General features: G+C 52.8%; 5 protein-coding genes across 5 annotated transcripts; 1 reads left to right on the top strand and 4 right to left on the bottom strand.

Moving 5' to 3' along the window:
* Window positions 1-63: 63 nt before the first annotated feature.
* On the bottom strand, window positions 64-2864 carry HMPREF1120_08938 (uncharacterized protein; the record flags this gene model as incomplete). Its single annotated transcript, XM_009163211.1, has 2 exons — window positions 64-968; window positions 1022-2864. 2 exons carry the CDS (start codon window positions 2862-2864, stop codon window positions 64-66), a joined length of 2748 nt encoding a protein of 915 aa, XP_009161459.1.
* Window positions 2865-3788: 924 nt separating this feature from the next.
* HMPREF1120_08939 (uncharacterized protein) lies at window positions 3789-4991 on the bottom strand (the record flags this gene model as incomplete). Its single annotated transcript, XM_009163212.1, has 1 exon — window positions 3789-4991. One exon carries the CDS (start codon window positions 4989-4991, stop codon window positions 3789-3791), a length of 1203 nt encoding a protein of 400 aa, XP_009161460.1.
* A 660-nt stretch (window positions 4992-5651) lies between these two features.
* Window positions 5652-8406, bottom strand: HMPREF1120_08940 (uncharacterized protein). Its single transcript, XM_009163213.1, has 3 exons — window positions 8151-8406; window positions 7484-8074; window positions 5652-7438 (listed from the first exon to the last, which is right to left on the bottom strand). The coding sequence occupies exons 1-3, from the start codon at window positions 8247-8249 to the stop codon at window positions 7262-7264; spliced, it is 867 nt and encodes a 288-aa protein (XP_009161461.1). The 5' UTR covers window positions 8250-8406; the 3' UTR covers window positions 5652-7261.
* A 4147-nt stretch (window positions 8407-12553) lies between these two features.
* Window positions 12554-12970, top strand: HMPREF1120_08941 (uncharacterized protein; the record flags this gene model as incomplete). The annotated part of the gene is made up of 1 exon (XM_009163214.1): window positions 12554-12970. The coding sequence occupies one exon, from the start codon at window positions 12554-12556 to the stop codon at window positions 12968-12970; it is 417 nt and encodes a 138-aa protein (XP_009161462.1).
* A 2095-nt stretch (window positions 12971-15065) lies between these two features.
* Window positions 15066-19834, bottom strand: HMPREF1120_08942 (uncharacterized protein). The gene is made up of 4 exons (XM_009163215.1): window positions 19473-19834; window positions 19102-19397; window positions 15543-19033; window positions 15066-15477 (listed from the first exon to the last, which is right to left on the bottom strand). Exons 1-3 carry the CDS (start codon window positions 19569-19571, stop codon window positions 18313-18315), a joined length of 1116 nt encoding a protein of 371 aa, XP_009161463.1. The 5' UTR covers window positions 19572-19834; the 3' UTR covers window positions 15066-15477; window positions 15543-18312.
* Between the last annotated feature and the right edge of the window lie 1128 nt (window positions 19835-20962).

Genomic DNA, 20962 nt, shown 5'->3' on the forward strand with positions numbered 1-20962 from the left:
TCAGATCGGCCTCTTCGTCAGACCGGTCGACGTGCTGCCATCAATAGCAGACGTCGCCGCGTCCTATACTGACTCCTCGGGACCCAGGCTACCCGAACTCGACGTGCGCGCAGACGACTGCAGTTGCAACTGCGGGAATCGTTCAGTGAAGCGTCTTAGGAATGACACGCCACCAGTATCTCCTGGACTCACACTACGCCCGCGGCCGTCCCTTGGGTCAGCACGGACGGTAAGGCCGGGACCAGGTCCACCGGCCCAGACGGGTGGCGCTCCATTAGAGGCGGCAGAGATGGGAGGAGTCGTGCCAGGTGATATGGGGGAAGGATTGGCGGTTGATTTGTCCATATCCCGTTGCATCATACCATTCGATGCTTCTGTCTGCCATGTTGTTGATCTGGTCCGCGGGTCCTGCTCCGATTCCGCTGTCCGCCATCTCGTGGGGCTATACAATGGCTCCTCGAACTTTATCGTACTGGATCGTTGACGTGGACGACCGGGCTGGCCACCGTCCTCCGAGTATGTCGGCAATTTCGCTGACATGTCTTCTTGCATAGCAGCTTGTGAAGCACGTCTAGCTGCGCCAGGCAAGTGGTTACTGATTGTCTGCGACATGCGCCTGGTGGTGTCCTGCAGAAAGCCTTGTGAACCGCGAACAGAGGTTTCTGCACTCAGGTCATACGACAATCGACCCTCCAGACTGGCATAAGTCGCAGCTTTCTGGATGATAGGTCTCCTCTCCGTCGGATGAGGTAATCGTCGTTCCAGGATTTTCTCCTTTAGCTTTTCGGACTTCTTCGGCGCGGCGCGCGATGTGAGCTTGGTAAACATAAGGCCCAATCCAGTCAACATCGCTTGCAACCATTCACGGTTGTTGACACCTAGAATAAGCAGGTATGTCGGCACGCAAATTCCAACCGTTGTGGCCGCAAATGGGACAAAACTGTCCTCGGGAGGCATGTTGGTCATTCCTGCATTTGTGTTAGACATGTAAGTATCATGTATCCATGAAAATCGGGCCTACCGAATATCGAGGTCACAAACGTGAGAGGAAGAAAAAACAACGTGACCAGCGTCAAGATCCGGATATTGTAACCTTGATCGACGGTGATCTTGGCCATACTCACAGCCTCCCGACTTTCGAGGACGGAAGTACCGCTGAAGAGCCATTCTCGAAGACCACGAATTTCTTTCTGCTGCTGCTGAAAGGTTCTCAACACATCCTCAAGCTGGGCTATCTCTTTTTCGAATTGCCTTCGCGTGTGCTGCAACTTCCTCCTCCAGTTGCTATAGCGTGAAGATTGATCTCGGGTCCCGGGAAACAGCGTTTTGTGCTCGCCAGACCAGACTTCGTCAGTGAAGGTCTCCTTATATGCTGCAATCATGGCCTTGATCTCATTGCTCATCAAACCCAGCGTTTGAGACGCCCAGAAATACCTCCGCGAGTAAGTATATTGGTCGTTCTCGAACAGAAGTTCGTCGCGCAAAGCACTGTCAAAGATCGATTTGTTGGGTGGGGTTGCCAGAAGCTGGAGGCTTGAATGAACCTCTTTGAATCTCTTAACGGCGTCCCGATACTCGGCGAGCAGCGTGGCAAGAAATGCATCCGGGCCATTGACATAGTGATGGTTGTGTTCGTGGACATCAACGCTAGAATTCCAGTCGGGAAAGCATTGTATGGACAGCACATGCCAAGGAGAGAACGGATCGTAGATGTGTCCGACGATGGATTTTCTCTTACGCGAGTTCCGCCGCAGAGTATGACTTGGTCGGCCGGCTAATGACAGAGCGACTACCGAAGAGCAACTCGACAACGGTATGTGTCCTTCCTGTGGCTCCAAATCGTCGTCGTGGTTCTGCCATGGGAGTGGAGACCTTCCCTCTCCTATGACGGTGTGATATTTGAAAACAAACACAATCGATCTCTGTCGACGGTCATCCTTTTCCAGGTAACCTTTTGTGATTGCCTTGGTTTGGGTGTAGTCGTCTATGAGCATTCGATAGATAGAGTCCATATCAAAATATTCCTGCATGGTAAGGTGTAACGCAGCGAACAGGCTCGAGGGGGGTTCCCTGACGACAATAATGCGCCCCACCGCTTGTTTCCTGTTCCCGTCGCAATTCGTGCTTTTGAGTGCTTCCCAAGTGGTTAGGGGTCCCTCGTCCGAGTCACCCCTGCTAAACCGCAGAGGGGCGCCGTCTGAGCCAACATGGTATATGTCTGCGTGTTGATGGTTGGCGTCTGTTTGATGATGCCGGTCCTTGAGGAATATCCCATTGGAAAGTAGGCTAATGTTTCGCAGAAGATCCTGGAGTATGTATTTGCTGTAAATGTCCCAAGGATGTGTCTTTAAGTGTTCGATCAGATCTGCCTCTGTAAACTCTCGAGGCGGAAGGGTTTCTTGGGCAAAGAACGATTCGTCATCTTCGCTGTCAGAACTACCCTCCCCGGTCAAGATGGACTCCTTGGGCACGTGCGGGTTGAGGTGGTGCACTTGTTCGAGAACATAATTGCTCGTAGCCGTCCGACGACTGGATGTGCTGGGGGCTATCTTTGGGGACGGCCACTGGGCGGGAGCGTGTAAATGCGACGCATTGGGCGAAGAGACAAGCGGGAGTGTCGTGATAGTGGGCACCGAGCCTGGTCTAACATGAGACTGAGGTTGGAGGGCCTGAGTCAGTGTGTCATGAACCTTTTCGAAAGTCGCGAGATATGCCTTCCGATCGGCTTCGAGCTGTTCAATCAACCTGAGAAGCGTCTCGTTGTCAACAGCCATCTGAGGCTCAGGTTGCGGAGGAAAGTAGCCATCGACACAGCGCGGCGACGGAGGATCCGACTCGGGAAACCAAGCGTCGTCGGGAGTCATCTTATATTGGATAGTGCAGGCGATGCGAGGCTGGAGAACCCTGCACCATGATGCTGCCGAGAAACCGGACACAGGCGCCGGGGCTTGACAGAGGGCTTAGCAGGCTTGTGATGGAATGCCCAAAGGAATCAGAACCAGTATACCACAGTCAGATGGAGCTTTGATGGGGCTGAAACGAGCCATCAGGCCCATAACTGTGATTGTGCAAGCCCTAAAAGCCCGATGGAATTGGTGGGTTTGGTGGATCAGACGCTGTTCAAGCAAGCTAAGCAAGGCATCATAGGCGTCGGCACGGGTCCTCGGCCAGCAAGTGTGGAGAGAAAGTCGCTAAGCTAAGATCTCAGAGCCGCATCGCGATGAGAAATGTTCCGACGGATGATTCTCCTTTCATGGTGCGCTGTGTACAAAAGGACAGAGGAGAAGGTTGTGTGGGTGAAATGGTCAGGGCAAAATCAAAATCAAATGGCACAACTCGGGGAACATCACGTACGATGCGGGGGAGCGATGCCCATCTCGCAGGTATCATCATCCCAAATGCTTTTTAGCTGCCATCTGCCAGAGGCTATGCATTGAGTTGAGGCCTGAGGTTCATATCAAGACAACTGAAGAGATGATAGAGGTAGGAGTTGGTGATAGTCTAACATCTAACACCAAAACGATAATTACTAGTAATGTAAGACATCGGCAATAGAGGGGGAGAGAGAAACTCAGTTAGGGTCATGCTACTGTAGATGCATGTTATACGCCCAAACTCCATCACAGACACGTAGGAAACGAAATGCGCAATTCCCTCTTTCACTCCGCGCCGTCCAAACAATGTCTTAACGCACCAATACAGCAGCCCGGGGACACGCCTCCGTACCTGGATATGTACATGTAGTCTTTGGAGCTGTTGCCTCCACGGCAGGACTCGGATCCCGGTTTCTATCGTTTCTGTGGATGAAGGCCAATGTTGTCTATCACCTCGTCCTCGCCGACCACGCCGTCGCCTCGACCAAAGACATCCTCGTCATCAGTCGGCTCGTCATGGTACTCTGCTTGCGCGGGCGGCGCCTCGTCAAAGTAGTCCATAGCGTCATCATCCTCGGCCACAGTAGTTGCGGCAGCTTGTGCTTCGGGGTCGTCACTGAACTCGGCCGGGAGATGGCCAGTCCTTCTAGTAGAGTCACGTATCCTGGCTGCTTCTTCCGCCTCGAGTTCCTTGGCTCGCGCCATGGTCTGCCGATAAATGTACAAGCCGACGCCGAATCCCACGATGGCGCCAATCGCAATGCTGCTGTAATTAACTGCCCGGTCGGCCAGGGTCATTTTCTCCCTCGTTCGGGCAATCACCGCCAGCCGACTGCCGATGAAACAATGGATGAGTAATTTCGGCGTCACCATCGCTGTAGCCAGCGCATACATGCCAGGATGGACTGTGGGAAACGTCGACATCGCTCCATTCGACAGGGAGTACGGGAGAGGGCAGAGCCGGATCATGCATAGTAGCTTCAAGCCGTCGTGTTTCAGAATCAGCGTAAATGCAGCGAAGCGCTTGTCATGAGCGATCATGCGCTCGACCCATTTCCGCAGAACCGTTCTTGAAACGACAAACGAACAGAACGAACCGGCCACCGTCGCCGTGGCCAGAATCAACCAGCCCTCCCAAACCCCATACACGAAGCCAGCAGTAGTCCCGCATGTCGAGTAGCCAATGATCGGTGGGAACGCCGTCAAAAAGGTCAAAGTCCATAAGATAGTCCATCCACCGGTGGTATGTTTCCATCGCTCTGCAAACGGCTCCAGCCAACCGAAGATGCGCTCGTTGAAGACTAGGAACAGGATCATCAGAACATGGAATACCACAAATCCAACGACGGCCAGAATCCGCTGTAAAAGTGTCATCTGGCCCCAGACTGCAAGAAAGCGTCGTTGTATCTTCTCGGCATTATTAATGAGCTCGTCCCGCCACGCTGTTCTGCGATTAGGCACAAATGGCGAACTGTTTCCTCTTGAGAGCGCGGTCCGCGGGGGCCTCCAGGGAGTGAGAAACGAAGCGCCGGGAGAATCCTCGTCGGACTCGGGCAGCGCAATCTGACTCGGTGCCATTTTGTCGGTCGACGAGCTGCGAGGAGGGAGTCTCGACATGACGCCGTGGTACAGGGTTTGAGGCAAGTAAGGGTCGTAGGGAGGGGCGGATGGAGCGGACGTGCTCTAGCAAGACAGTCTGTTGAATGTGAACATGGCAAGAGGCAAGGAATAGTATCGAGTGGTAGTTTCGAGGGAAGCACCCGGAGAGTTCTCAGGTACAAGTCGCAAGGCAACAATAATGATAGTATTAGCACAGGCAGATGGATTTATGTAGGTCGACAATGCTCTGTACAAGAATGTCAGCATTGGGTGAAACGGATCCCGAGACGCAGGGTCCAAGTGCTGCTTTTGGCTGCCTTGTCCCTTGGGTGCCACTTACACATCCAGCCTACTAGGAGAGGGTTGGGAAGGGATTCTAGGGTCCTTGGGCACCTGTACCTTCACCTAGGGGACCCACGTGCACTGTACATTTGATGTCAGCACCCCTTCAAAAGAGCGCGATCCGACGACATTCATGAAGCAGGATCCCACACATGCCAGAACAAACAATGCCCGTCAGACACGCCCAAGAACTGACTGAGAAGCGCTCAGTCATTCCAATAGTACACAGTACATCTATCTTGTGTGTGTAGTAGGCCTCCGGAGGAGTAGATAGCGGCGTATACGCCCGTAGCCCGGGCATTCCGCGGACCCCGAAAAGCCTGAACTCGCATTGTGGCACCCTTTATCCCGGCCACATCATAGCCACCGTTCCACAGCCTCGCCTGGGAACACAGTTCTAAACATTGCACTCAATCATTGGCAACTCAAGCCCGATCCTCATACCACATAGGGTATCGCCAGGGCCAGCAACGGTCTATCAATATTTATGTACATTGCCGGCTTTTCTAACGAGATTTCTGTAGGAGAGGCCGTCGGCCGGAGCAGGCACTGGTGATGGCAGAGGAGGCAAGGTGAGGGACTACAAATCCGACAACTTGCCTCCAAGTCCTCGTGCATGAAGATACTGGTGAAAGTAGGACCATATGAATCAAGGGAGGGCTGACGGAGATTGAGACACTTGTTGAGATCTGATGTCGCCGGCTGCCCGGCCGACAACAACCTCTTCTCCCGCAGCCCTTTCGTCCCGGCGGGCTAGGCTTATATCACTGGTGAGCTTTGGGAGCATCGTGGAGACATATGGAAAATTGAGCAACAACAAGTGGCACAGATGAGCTGTGAAAAACGATCGTAAAAGTTGCAATATTTTTTGAAAGAACTCCTCCTCTTCCTGCATCCTCAGGACCTGCGTCCTTGACGGTCCTCCGCCCGGCCATTGGCAGCCAGGCCTGATCCCGGGAAAAAAGTTCAAGTACCATGGAAATAGAGACCAAGAGCAACCAGTGTGATCAGACATCCGTTCTCATCTCTTTATATAACCCATTGTAGGCAGGCTCTTGCTGCCGGGAATATGGTGTTCGTCTCCTTGCCTTTGAGTAAGACTCATATTTGGCCAGAGACTTCTTCTGCTCCTAGATCTCCGAGTTCTTCGAGTCCACCGGCCCTTCAGACGCACAGTTGTCCCCCTAATTTCTTTCCATAGACTGTCTGTTGTTGTCTGATTTCATCGTCCTTCATTTCGATGAATGCTTTCAGAACCCCCAGGGTTTCGGCCTGGTTGTTAATTCGCCCAACCTTTGCTCTGAAAAGCCGCCTAGAGCGGGACACGCGCATCTTTGTACTCTCTGATTTCGTCATCTTTCACGTTGAAGGGGATCTAGAGTCGGCCTAGACATGCTATTGGGGTAGGGCTGCGTTCTCCTTTGACTTCAACGTAGCTTCGAGCGCGGCAAGATGGCCGGTCACTCGCAGTCAACGTCCTGAAGCATTTGTTCCGCGGTATCAAGAGTTTTGATGTAGGCAGAGGCTTCGGCCAGTATCTCGACAACATCTGAAAGCGGATATAGGCATTGTTGACAGGCTGTTGTTCGCTCATTCGCGCGGCGATGCCTGGACGTTGCCGGACCCACCATCGGCATTTCTCGTTTTGCGGAACAATCATTATGCCTTTTCCAGGCCTCTTGATCATTCGGTTCTCCGGAGGACATGTGGCGCCGTACGACACTCCAAGCCAAGCTGCCATACCTCCACGAATTTTGGTAATGGGGATCCAAATTTTGCTGATGTTCACTTCGGGTCGATTTTGATCATGTTCCACCAAGGTGTTGTGCACAGACAGAAGTTCGTTAGACTAGCGGTGTTCAACTCCAGGCCGCAAACTTAACGTATTGTTGTGTAATAACCGACGGGTGCAGCAAACCCGATGATGTCAACGTGAAAGAAAAAGGTCAATCCCGAATGTCCTCTACACAGTCTTGATGAAGAGCAAGGAAATGGGCTTGTTTGCCAGGCGTTTCACCTTTCAGTTGTCTGACCAAGGGCAGCTGCAATTTGGTGTTACTGACAAGCTTTTTGCACTTGTCGCAAGGCCTCGATTTGATATCATGGTAAGCGGCGAGCGTGTCCTGCATATGTTAGCTTGGAACTTATGTTATCTGCGGTATTCTCACCAGTAGCACAGCGAGATCCATGGTTGCGTTGCTTGAACGAATGGCCTCGACAATACTGTCACGGAGTACGGAGGGCACAGTGCCGGGGTGACCGCTGACCACATAGCGATGATTTGCCGATGATGAGTCCCGGGTGACGCGGAAGTCCAGCTGAGCGACATTAATGTCGATAGACAAGACGTCGCCCTCCTGATACACCTTTACTTGCAGGCCTGGGTGCTTGGCTTGAAAGTCCCCAACGATCTTGCCAATGTCGGCCTGGGTGGGAGGCAGATGTTGCTGAGGCAGGGCGTCCCGTGGGGTTTTCGCGGAGGCTTCCTTGGGGACAGAATTCTGCAAAAGCGCCTCATAGTCTACAGCCCAAGCATCTGCACCCGGAGGGAGCTCATTAGTATTCACTGTTTGCCAAAGTCCTCGCACTTCGTCACTGTGCCAGTCCTTCTTGAACTTCTTGACATCTTGACTGCCTGTTTGTGCGGCACCCTGGAGAAACGCGGCGAGCTTCTCAGGATCATACCCATGCGGATTCTCCAGTGCGAACCGGGTTGGGTTGATCAACTTCTCCGGTAGCAGAGTCCGAAGGCCCGCGATCTCGAGGGAAATCAGCCGCGTTCTTCAATCATCAAGAAGTCATCGGCCGTGGTTTTGTAACATAGCAAGGACTCACCTGTTTGTACATGTTTTGCAACTTGGCCAACTTCTCCACCAGTTCGCGGTCTTCGGGAGGTACCCGTTCTGCACCGCTTGTGTCAGCCATGGTTTGCATTCGCACACGTCTTGAATTTCTAAGGGGATGCGCTCATATCAATAAGCGCATAGATATAGAGGAGGAGTGGTTCCTCAGGTACTGTGTCGGTGTATATATAAAGGATGGATGGTCAGAGCCCCAGGTGCAGTGGAGTGTAGAAAGATGTATTCGGGGGACAAAATGACTGGGCAGCAAATGTGACAGAATGACAAACATTGCAAATGTTGAAAATGTCACAAACACCACTCACGTGATTGAAGTGTTTGCAGTGTTTGCAACGTGACCTCAGCTTCGTCAGTCAAAACTGACAACGGGGCTCCGTTTCCATCCTCCTCAGCTGACTCCCCAGCTACTATGGTCGAGTCCAGATATCCCGCCACCACACCTTCCATAGGTACCTAGTCATCCTGCCATTATACTACCATGTAGTGATTCTGCAGCAGGTCGACGACTATGTGATCGCTCACCGGATGTACACCCAAGTTGGCTTCACTGATCTTCCGTTTACCTTCGCTCACAGTGCCACAACAAGGCACACTCACCGCACTCACAGGCTTTTCAGTAACAACGACTGCTATGCCACAAATAGAACATCAGTCATAGGTTTTACCAAATTGACATCTATTGCGATGTTCCTGCATCTTCACTATGCACGGTGTTACGCGAATTTGGCGAAACATCCTGGGTGTCTGGCCCTTGCTCAAGCCAGGCCCTAGGCATCGCCCATCACTTACACTGGACTCTAGACAAAGCCTGATATCGTCACTGGCCAAATCACTCCGATGTCAGTCGAGGAGGGGGCTCAGCGAGGCTTCGTAGGTTGTCCGCATACGTCGACCAGTGTTTCATTGGCAACTCATAGAAGGGTCCGCATCAGTTAAGGAACCGAGCGAGTAAGACTGGCACCTGTCCGAACAACACAACTTCTATACAGCCCCGGTGTCATCGTCACAACACCTCGCATCCTAGCGCTTGTGGAATGGCTGATATTATAACTTCGAGGACATGGGATCCTCCTTCACGTTCAGGGTCACCTTCGTGCGCAACGGCGTGCCACTAGCCTGCTACAAACGGGGTCCCATAGTTGTTCCAATCCGCTTGTCCCTGGAGGTAACTTGAACATGCAATCACTCTATCCCCTCCGGCAATGTTATGTGGACGCTGCGGCTCCTTCGAGTATACACAGCCGCGTCTGAAGCGATACCATACACTGTGACGCAATTACAGCTACCTTGGAGTTCCAACCCGCTCGTCCTAGCATGCGGTCCAGTGCATGCAGTTGCGCTTCGGAGACGCTGTAGAAGTTGTTGACAGCTTGACGGAGATGGCGAACCCGCATACTGTCATTTAGGGTGCGATAAAGCTGGCCGCTACCCTCGGAAACTCAACCCGTCATATGAGGATTCAATTGTCTTATCGGCTATGAGTTTGGTCGCAAGATCGAGGCAATCAACTGATTCGAACTGCCTACATCTCCCACCTTGAACCCCAAAAGGTCACGCTCGCGGGACGGTAACTCCGGCTTCAACAGCTATATTACGGCCTTAATTATACTGTGAGCCGAATGGCTTGTGTAAGGGATTCATGGATCTGGCTTCGTGAATAGAGTATTTCCTTAGGAAATGCTACGGTAATCCAGACGAGACACAGCACTCAACTCGAAGCGGCAGTGATCGCTGCTAAGGTGTATCATTACGGCATCACCGAACATGAATCTTTGATAAGCATGCAACGAAATGGAGCGCCGGCGCACAAGACGAACGGTTTGATTTGCTTCTAGAACAACAGCAGAGATCGCGGCTCATGCTGACGAAAAATAGAACAAGCACCAGCCACGAACGAAGTTGAACCACATGATTTCCTGCAGCAGCTTACCAACATCATACTTTCGGCCGGTCGGGTTTAAGGGTAATGGTCGAGCGGGTCATCTTGGGCCCTGGGTGTTTCCACGAATCGAGTTCTTCGCATCCCGACAGTAGTATACGAGTCTCGGACGGAAACATATTGATTGTCTCCGGCTCGGCACAACAGTGGACTTTTGCAGTGGAACGGACCAAACTAAGCCCGAAGGTGACGCAGCAGACTGCAGGCAGAATTGGCTTGTTACTATTCTTCAGCTTTTGCCGATCGACAACAAGGCTCAGACGACAGAGCGGCTTAGAAATTGACGCTGTCAGGACCCAGTCGCTTGGAGGCTGACATGTTTGGAACCGGAGGATGTCGATCCAAAGAAAATGGCCAACAGAGTTTCCCCTCCAAAAGCCAAGTTGGCAAACAGCTCATAGTACTGCTACGAGCCTTTCTTTGAACGAACTGCAGGGGGGTGTGTTTGTCTTCGACGGGTGAGATTCTTGCTGCAACTGGGGCAAAGGGGTGGATATAACAACTCGGCCTAGGACAACCTTGCGACTGGCCCTAAGCACCTATCACCGCCCCTAGCCCCGTACCTGTGGCACCCAAAGGGTATTTTTTGGAAACGAGCCGGCGGCTGATGCGGTGAATGGCTGTCCTGCATGCACAACGACAGCCAGTCATTTTTCTTCATGACCACTGGAGCAAACCCACACTGCCTGATGGCATAGGGCACAAGGTCCCTGTCGCAAATTTAGCCCTACCCGTTCCCCGGTGTGTGCGTTAGCGCACAGGCGACACACCGCTGGCCCAATTGCCCTTTGTGGTACAGTTTGTCGTACGGGTGCTGCACTGCGTGCGGTGAGCAGAACAGCGAGCGAGGTGGAATATGGGGGCGGCGCTGGCCCTAAATCCTACGCTAGTAAACGACATCCAGGTTCAGAACATGGTCAATACAGCGTTACGCAGCCATTTTCCGCAGAAGATCATCGCTTTCTCTTCCTCCACACCAGTATCATTGTCTGCATGCGTATGAACCTACGGTAAGAGCCTGTTAAACCTCCATCTCCAGTCGTGGGCTTTGGGCAAGGCAGGAGAGGTCGTTTCTTGTTCCCATTGTCCCCACCCATTCCTCATCAAATGTCCCTTTTCCGTACATGCCTCCACTCGCTCATGTCCTCCAACCGGTTACTCGTCTGATGAGGAGGAGACGACCATTAGCAGTGGTGCCCTAACCTTCCGAGCCTCCCTGGCTGAAGGGTGTAAGTCCCAGCGATCGACCACGCCATCGACATGTTGTCAGCAAGCAGCAGGGGTTCTCGTAGCCCTACGAGGTTGCGTTCGCTCTAAACCGAGCTATCTGTCGAGACAGGCACCACGTTACCCTAGCGTTGGTCGACCCAGGTTAGCATACTATTCATATGCCCTCTCTTCGCCCCCAGATCGCCTGTCCGTCTGATTTCCCACGTTTACATTGTGCCCATATACCAGGGCTTCTACTGTCGAGGACCATCTGCCCATATGGGAATGTGCTTACCCCCCAGGAGCAGCCAGATATATATGCGCTCATCACTCCCACCAACCTCAATCCAGACTGCTTGAGGGACTGGTAGATACATATCACCACCGTGACCACAACAATGGCTGTTGACACCTTGGACCCGATTTTGTCTATGACCCCGCCGTGTAGCGATTTGGACGAATTCGAAAAGAGCGCCTTGCTGACCTGCTCGCCTTCCTTGACTGGCTTTAACTATCCCTCTCCCACTCCCTCGCACCAAGGACACCGGCCTTCAGTTTCGTCCGATTGCACACTCAACATCCGACCAGCGGACACCATGGCATCGCGACATCCCAGTCACGATCTACATTCCTTATCTTTCGACGACGCCTCATCAGATTCGGCCTCTTTCTTCCCAGTACCTGCTGTCACGGATCCATCTCTCACTTCCTATCCTGCGACAACCTCTTCAACCACCGCATATACCATGTATGAGCAGAACCAATGGTTTGGCTACTCCAATTACTCTCAGCCTGTTCCTTTAATGCAATACGACCCGATCTCCTCAACATCATTCAATAGCTATCCTCAGTCGGCGACACAGCACAGCCTAACGAACATCATCCCTCCCACACCTCAAGACATCCAACCTTCGCCATTCGATTTCAACACAGCTCCCAGAACAATTCCCTCAAACCACAACTTAGTAGCCTCACCTTCATTCTCCCAGATCTCGTCTCATAGCCACCGGAGCAGCGCGCGGACTATGTCACGGTCCTGCAGCCCTGTGCCATCGCTGAACGATGCCTTCAGTCGAGGACACTCCGGAGAACCCACGACACTACGCCCGCCGCTTCGCTCGGCCTCGAGTTCATCCAGCAGCTCACTTCATGCATACGGCATCCCTGTCATTGAGTCTTCATCCGCCATGCCAGGCAACTCTTTCCCATCCAGCTCACCCACGTCCAACATGGCCAATGGAGCCCACGGGATTCAGGCCTGGCGGTGCGCCTTCCCCGGCTGTACTTCTCGAGCCACGTTCACGCGTGGCTGTGATCTAAGGAAGCATTACAACCGGCATAGCAAGCATCTCTTCTGCCGAGTAGAAGGGTGTCCGCAGAGCGAGGCCGCAGCAGTGGCGCGTGCAAAGGCCAACGACCAGCCCCTGGCGGGCGGCTTCAGCTCCAAGAAGGATCGGGCTCGGCACGAGGCCAAACACAATCCGGGAATCAAATGCGAATGGCGCGGACCCGACGGCGAGGAATGTACCCGCGTGTTCTCGCGCATGGACAACATGAAAGATCATGTCAGACGAATCCACCACAAGACCGCGCAGTTACAACAACATCATAGGTTGACTCAGAATCCCACTTTGAGCAGCAGTTGAATCAGCATCGAGCAGGATCGGCGATTCGGTCGCCGGCCAGCACAAAAGATACACAAGGATAAGCTTGTCCTACGTCCAATTCCTGGGAGCCGCGGTCAGCTAGCCCGTTGCTGCTCTATTGGGAAATCCAGCAAGACATCTTTATATTTCACTCGGAACCTGCAGTACTGGCTACAGAACTTGTGACCGACAAGAGGTTGGCAGGAACCACCGTTACAATTTACACTACAAACCATGCAATTATGCAATTGCAGGAACCCTTGAAACGTCCATGTAAAGGGGGCTTTATGCCCACCCAGAAGGCAGATTGACGGAAGGACACACCCGGACACGGCGAGAGGTTAGAGTCATCCCTTCATCACTGACAAAGCATCTGCACAATGCAGCATAGCCTTGTCTATCTTTTTGGACGGAAGACAGAATGTACCCTCTTTCGTCAAAGTGACAATGACCCTACACCAAGCGGGTTATTCCAGTCACCCCGAATTTGGTTATATCAATCTCCGTTCCCGACACACCGCACTGGAATACATGAATCGTGGTCCAGAGAAGACCATTGGAAAGCCTCCCGGAACGAATAAAACTCCGCGAGGAGATGAGAGGAACGGACTGAAAAGGGAAGGGCAGAGCGATCATGCTCAACCGGCTTCGATTCAATGTATTCCAAATTTACCCATTTTGCCAAGGAGCCATAGGCATTGTCAGTTGTATCACATATGATTCCCAGCGTTTACTGCCTAGATGCGCGAGCCAACCCTTAGAATGATGCTTCGAGTTCCTTAGCGGCTTTCCATTTCCGAGTAGGTCCATTCAATGCACGAGACCTGACCTACTGACTCGGTCTACGGGAGATGCCGTACAACCGGCAGTGTGTTGATCTGATTTGATCTGATAATATCCTTTCTTGTTTCAATATTGGGGGCCAAAGACTTTCTCCATACTTGCCCTTGTCCTCTCGGCAGGACCAACCATCTCCAGGAGATTAGAGAACAGCCGAGACTCTCTCGTTCTTTTTCTCTTTCTAAGCAAGGTGTCAGCCACACCATACCCATGCAGATACCCATGCAGCCAAGCACTGCACTACACTGAAGAGGACAAGATTCTGCGACGCAGTGGTCGGACTACTGTGTACAGTACACGCCTAGGGTCCCTACCTGGGACCACTGGCCCTGCAAATAGTGTCGGGTAACAAAGCCAAGTATCCGGCGGATGGCCATGCAGTCGGGCATTAGACCATTGAACAGAACATTACCCACTGCAATCCTGGACACCGGTCTGGTGTTAGCATCAAACTGGAGTGCTACAGTCCGCCATGATACAATACAATACAGTCCTCGGCTGGCGATGATGAGAAATGATGATGACCAATACTGAGCTGGGTATCCTGCTAGCCCGGCCCCCATGATCGTCCGCCCGCATGCAGTCTCATCTTATCTCATCTCACAACCACGAGGTGCCATGTACTGACCGCCTAGTATGGTGCTGCTGTACTAGTACTGTACTACTGTACTCAGCCCAAGCATGGGCGACTGGCCACTGGCAACGTGGTCTCTTTGCCGTCGCCGTCCGTCCACCAGCTTCACCACCAAGACCTTCCGTTCCTACCTAGGTAGACTTTCCTTTTTCATCGCCCTTGCCTCGCCTCGCCTCGCTTTTCCTTGCCTTGGTCTTCTTTAGCCTACACTCGCGCTGGCGCTGGCGTTGGCGTGGCACTAAATGGCGGTCGAGTTTAGATACTGTACATACCAGATCCATAGGCTGAACCGTTTAGTTTGGACAGATCATACATGGTCTGTATTCGTCCGCAGGTAGCTGGGCGCATACATACAGTACATCGCCAAACGCTACACTCTGTATGGACGGGTGAGGAGATCCCGGTAGGGGTGGATGAAGCGATGGAAGGGACTTTTGTAAGAAGCAAAACAACTATCCCGCGCACCCACAGCCAACAACCGGCCTCTGTTGGTAGGAAAGGCGGGAGGCTGGGTACCGAGAAGGATGGCGGCGAGAAGCTGGGGCATCGAACGAAGGATCCGGGCTGTTTTTGATGCAGGCTCAGCAGCTTAGCGTAGCCCTACGAGTAATGTATTTGTGGGTTTATGACTAGGAGGGGTAGCGGGCGTTGCACTGTACTGTCTTGTCTGCCATGGTACTGTTTGCCATGTTGCTATCGTATGCAAAGGATCATCTGCCGTATACCTTATTTCCCGAGTAGTACTGCTCCTCGGCCAATCTCGACCACACGGCCGCTTGTTGGCGGATTGTTTCCTCTCGGACGATTCCTCCCTGTCATAACGATATAGGAGATTGAACAAGGAAAACAAAACGTGTTCGGGGAGGCCGATGAGAATTCCTGGCAAGTTGTTCGGGGCGACGTCGGCATGTACATGTTCCTGTAGAACAATATGCCAAGGTGCCTAGGTACCTACCTGTGCCGAGATAGCACTCCGCTGTTTGAGGTAGGTAGTTATGGGATTCGATGGATCGCTGTGCTGGGGATGCTGTAGCTGGCCGCGCATGAGTGATGGCACTAATAGGAGGACGGAGGGCCAACGCCGACCATCTAACCCACCTGTAACATATAGTACAGTGACAGCTGTGGTGGATTCCAGGTTGTTAGTTGGTAGCTTGAAAAGGGGACGGGATACGGGATATCCTCTCCAGTCTTCCCGTTCCATAGTCAGCCCTGTCGCAGGGCAGAGCAGAGCTGGGCCATCCCATCTCCACAGAGGTTCCACTAACACGCAGCACCCGCATTGCATAGAACAACAGCAGATGGTGCGTCTATTCAAGCAGTATGGCTACGTTATCATTTTCCCACATCTCAAAGGGGCGGGACAGCGTTACGAGGGTCGGGAGAAAGATTACCTCGTAGGTACCGATCTAGGCATGCACGTCTCGAAGCTTGAAGATGTTGAGCAGGATAAGGTATCGTGATCCGCCAAGGCGAATTCCATACTGTGCCCGTGCTATCACGGGGGATGGTTTCTTGCTAGTAGCAGTAGGTGTCCAACATCCTGATGTCTGCTCATCTCAAAAATGAGAAGGGGTTGTCGTTTGTTTCTGTCCTTGCATACATAACAAAGCATTCGCGAGCATCGAGGCGGAAGAATCCTTCCTGGAATAGCTGGAACAGGACTCTGCGGCACAGTGGGTTTTATCCAGGTTGAATGGAAGAGTCCCCCGGACCGTAAAGCTTGAGATTCTTCTCCAATGTCCACTTTCGGCATATGTCCTCCTTGCTGCTTGTTGCCCATTGGCAATGGCGGAGAGATACCTGTCGCGCTGGGTCATGGTTTCAGGGATATTGGACGGTTTGGCTTGGAGGACACGTGTTCATTTCGGTATTTTTTTGACGTACAAATACATCTTCATACCCATCACGCGTGCAGGGTGCCAACTCCATAGGGCCTAGGCCACGATTACATACCATAGCTGGTAGGGACAGTATGCACAGTAAGCGTCTGGCCCCCAAGGCGGGAAAAAAGAAGGCCAGGGTGTCGATTGAGCGAGCAAATGGTGGTCGACACCAGGAATGCCGTCTTCAACATGGAGGAAGCGAAAGCCGAACGGCATCATCCCTACAGAATAGTCTTGAAAATTGGAGCCTGATTGTGGGTGTTGTGTCGGTTTCGCTGCATGGCCCCTCGGCGAAATTTAGGACCTCGACTCGCGATAGGGAAACCTGGAGGATACCTAAGATGCTGTCGAAAGTAACCGACCGACACTTTAGCCGCCAATTGCAGGACCGGGTGGGAATGATCGTGTCAACCGGTGTGCAAGGGTGTGCCGACACTTCGCTGTCCCGCATGGGCCTGGCAAGTCCAGCGGACAGCAGCCGACGAGCCAGTGCTGACCGTATCCGAAGGTGGTACTGGTACTGTAAGTGCTGTTACTGTTGCTGTGACCACGGTACCACTGCACTTCGAGTCATGACAACGTGGAGCTCGCAAGATCTGCGCAGAAGTAGTATCGATGCAGCCTGGGGACCGTCGGTTTCGAATTGGCATGGCGCTGCAAAAGGACACGATGTGATCCCTGACGTTGACGCTGACAGAATCTCGTCCACCATGCTCGTTGCTGACATCCCCAGCCTCGGTCCATCCAGGTACTGTGTCAGTAGGAGAGAATTTCGGCGACACCCTCTGATTGACTCGATACACTCATCCCAACCGTACGCTACGGATGGAATATACCTTACGCTGGTCATCTCTTGATTTGAAATTGACCGAAGTCTCCTTCAAACCCACCAGGGGTGGAAGAGAGTCCCGCACCCTGGTCCCTGACTGAACGGGTGGGGGGCCCTCATCTTCTGGAACTTGCTGAATGATGAATCCATGCCCTGACATCAGGAGATGTGTAGCACGTGTGTTCCAGTGCTGGTGATCCATGGCCGGAAACTCAGATGCGTGAGGGAGGTTTTGTGGAACGCAAGCAAACGTCGCGGTGTTGTTGTCACTTCCAAACTTTACTTCCAAACTTTCTTCATCTAACAACACGTCCTGCTCAGTGATGCTGGGTCAGTTTGGCATGGGTCACCAATCGAATGCACAGTCTTCCGTGAACTCTCTTCTTCCTCCTGGGGCTTTCCAGACGTTTTGAGTAGTGGGTTCCTCTGCTGCGATTTGTCTTTTACTACCTTAACTGTTCTCTTCACTCACCCGCACCTCTGCCTCGACGACATGGCAGGGTCCAGAATGTGCCATTCAACTCGTGGCCACGATGAAGGTAATATTCCGCGTCTTCTCCTCATGGAAGACCCTGGGTACGATATAACTGGAGTTTATGACAAATGCGCGCGGAAAATCGGAGGCCCCGGCACTCAGCCCCCAACTACGGTGTTTTGGTTGTGAGTCTGAATGCTAAGACCTCGTACGTACATGTCGTTTGTCGCTCTCAAAGAGCATTGCGGATCTGCACTTGGGACAGGCATGTTCAGAACACAGCTCTCACACTCTGGCCAATGGGATGGGGGCGGCTTCAAGTGTCGGACATTCACCAACGATGACGAGAAGCTGATATTTTGACGGTTGCCTGGCGGAGGGGAACGCTATCTTACATTTCCTACCTTTCTTCCGGGCGGAAGCATTTTTGCAAGGAAAGGAATTGCGTCTTGGTCCAGCTGATGCCGCCTGTTGGAAGGTGTGCTCATCCGCGAAAGGTCATGGCCTAGCGAACTGCGAGAACATGCGTTCCAACCAACAAAGTGAAAAACGAGATAGGGAGAAAGGATGTCTGATCGAACTTGGGTCTTGCGAAGCTTGGGTCGGCTGTCGTCTTAAGCACATTCAATGCCCAATGTATTATCTAGGTCGCCACCGTCCTGGCCACGTCCAAAGCCCCTATAGTTTCGCCTTTCCTTGAGGCGACTCCTTCAGCTTCTTGACCAGTCCGTATGCCCACTCTCCGTAGGGGCGCATTTGGGCAGCATACTGCTTAGCAGTCGTGCCACTGGCTTGCCGCCGAGCATATCTGGCCGCAATTCCCTGCATGATTATCGCGCCTCTAAGGCCACCGAAGGCCGTACCCCATGCGAGTTCGGTCGATGGATCGTATCCGGACTCTTGAGCGTACCACTGGACTGCCTGCTCGAGGGATGGAAGCCCTGGAGTCGCTCCAGGCTTGAAGGCTGCATTCGCCCGGTCTGCAACCTCGGACCCGGTCCCTCTTCCCACCCAGGCCCAAGGAGCCGTGAGGTTGACAAAATCGGACAGCGGATGGCCAATCGTGGCCATTTCCCAGTCGAGAATACCGATGACTCGCGGTTCAGTCTTGTGGAAGACCAGGTTGTCGATCTTGTAATCTCCGTGAACCAAGGTTGCGCGGTCTTTGGGCTGTGTGGACTTTTGCTTGAAAAACTCGACCATCTCGTCGAAATGCGGTATGTCGCCTACGGGCACGTTCGTGTCGACGTCCACAGCAGCGGCCTGAGCCTTTGACAACGTGCCGAACGTCTTCAGCTGGCGATCGTAGAATCCTCCGTGACGGCCAAAATTCGACAGTCCGACTTTGTTGAAGTCTACTTTGTGGAACTTGGCCAGTGTCCGTACGGCATCTCGCCACCTATTTTCCATTCCACCAGATCAGCACGAGTGACAAGACAGCCATTTTGCCGTGCTCTGACAACTTACATTTCCGTCCGATCTTCGGCGCTCACGCCAGGGAAATGAGGCTCTGTCACCATCCGACCGTCCAAAAACTCCATGATGTAGAATGCAGTGCCAATGACGCTGTCATCTTCACATAAACAGTATGCCTTGGGCACCGGGACCTCGGTGTGTTCTAGAGCCTTGATGATTCTGTATTCTCGATCCACTTGATGCGCCGTCTTCGACAACAGCTTCCCCGGAGGCTTCTTCCGCATGACGAACTTCGTGCCGGTCGCATCGGTGAGTTGGTAGGTAGGATTGGATTGTCCGAAGCCGAACTGCACAGCGCGTAACACAAAACGTTAGCACGGGAGCTTCAAGTCAAAGCAGCTTTGTCGATCGTAAGAACTCACCTGCTTCAGGTCCAGAGGAGTCTTGATCTGGGGCACATGGCCGTCGATGTAGCGCTCCAAGGACGCCAGGTCAATGGGTTGGCGTACGGGCCCTGCCATGTTGTACTTCTTCCTCTTGCTGCCGCGCTCGTGCTCACTTCATCTGGGAAAGACCGTGTAGCAGGTGGGAAGAGGGTTGTCTGTAGCAGATTTGTACATGAGCCCTACCGTCCATGACTGCAGCGGGAGGATCCAGCGTCCGGTCGTTGCTATGTGTCCGAGGAAGAGGGTCAGTCCGGCAGAATATCTGTAACCTCGGTTCCCCGGCTAATCCGGGGCAAGCGCAGCGGTACTGCCGAGCACACGGGCAACATGGCTTGTTCTCTACGTACCGTGCCTTTAGGTACCTTAGCTTATTCCTGTCCTTGTCGCGATGCGCCAGAACAAAGATCAAGAGTCGTAACCTTGACAAATGCTTTGGTGTGTCAGCAGATTGTAGACTAGTTCCTGTCCTATGCGCCTTGACGGGTCCCTCCAGAGCATCAGGTTCCAAGTCTAGCGCCGCAGAACTCACATTACACCAGTCTGTCACAAGTGATGTCTCCAACCGTGTGATCGAGTCCTTTCTGGCCAATGTGGAAGAATGTGTGTGAGGCATGTATTTGCCCGTTGCTAATCCCGCCTGCTGCTGCTACGTCTGCGATGATCGATTCCCTCATTGAACGATTGCAAGGAGCACCCGGAATCGCATGAGGTCTTGGACAGGATTAGAGTACTGACTTTGTTCCGTGACCATGAACTAAACGAAGTCCTGGGACATTTCGATCACCGCATGCCAGCAGGGCACGGCCGAGGGTTCTTGGGCGAAGCAGGCAACCGTGAAGATCCTGGGTTGAATACGATCAATGAAGACTGTGAGTAGCGCGAATGGAAGAGCGCACGCCTGACATTCGAGGGGCTCCCAGTTGCCCAACAACTGCGAACAAACCATGGGATCGAAGCTTTTCGCGCGAAGTGCTTTTACAAGGTTCTCTTTCAACTGGGTATATTCCTCGGAATGGCACCGATTTCTTCAAAGCCCTCAACCCAAAAGCCAACGGGGCGGGCCAAACTCATCCATGGGGACCTGCATAGGCCTATCCGACATCGCCGTTGAGAGGCTGGGAGAGGCCAGGAGATGCTGCAGGTGCAACAGAAGAACCAGCCCACAATTAGAGCTCGGCCGGCATAAGCAGGCCAGGGAGTCAAGCTACGACAATGGCTTCATCAATATGAGGTAGTCTTTTGTGCATACCTAAGTGGTTCCAATGGAGTGAAGCTCGGTGCACGAGATGCGATATGGGCGAGGATAGGTGCCGGTATACTAGTATCTCCACAGAAGCCGGTAGGTTCAGTATCTGCCTACAATTGTACTACAATGACAGTTGTACTGGACTGCCTCAACCGTGAGCTCGGTTAGACGGCCCGAACCTTAAACATTTGGATTTCCCCCAAACTGAAGCCGGACTTGG

The sequence above is a fragment of the Exophiala dermatitidis genome (assembly GCF_000230625.1).
Source record: "Exophiala dermatitidis NIH/UT8656 unplaced genomic scaffold supercont1.8, whole genome shotgun sequence".
NCBI lineage: Eukaryota > Fungi > Ascomycota > Eurotiomycetes > Chaetothyriales > Herpotrichiellaceae > Exophiala > Exophiala dermatitidis.

Excerpts from the sequence above, each read along its gene's own strand:
- HMPREF1120_08940 (XM_009163213.1), bottom strand. The coding sequence starts at position 8,249 with ATGCAAACCATGGCTGACACAAGCGGTGCAGAACGGGTACCTCCCGAA. Across the intron at positions 8,075-8,150 it reads TGCAAAACATGTACAAACAG|ATCGCGGGCCTTCGGACTCT; the intron begins GTGAGTCCTTGC and ends ATTTCCCTCGAG. Across the intron at positions 7,439-7,483 it reads TGGATCTCGCTGTGCTACTG|GACACGCTCGCCGCTTACCA; the intron begins GTGAGAATACCG and ends TAACATATGCAG.
- HMPREF1120_08942 (XM_009163215.1), bottom strand. The coding sequence starts at position 19,571 with ATGGCAGGGCCCGTACGCCAACCCATTGACCTGGCGTCCTTGGAGCGC. Across the intron at positions 19,398-19,472 it reads CTCCTCTGGACCTGAAGCAG|TTCGGCTTCGGACAATCCAA; the intron begins GTGAGTTCTTAC and ends CGCGCTGTGCAG. Across the intron at positions 19,034-19,101 it reads GCCGAAGATCGGACGGAAAT|GTGGCGAGATGCCGTACGGA; the intron begins GTAAGTTGTCAG and ends AATGGAAAATAG.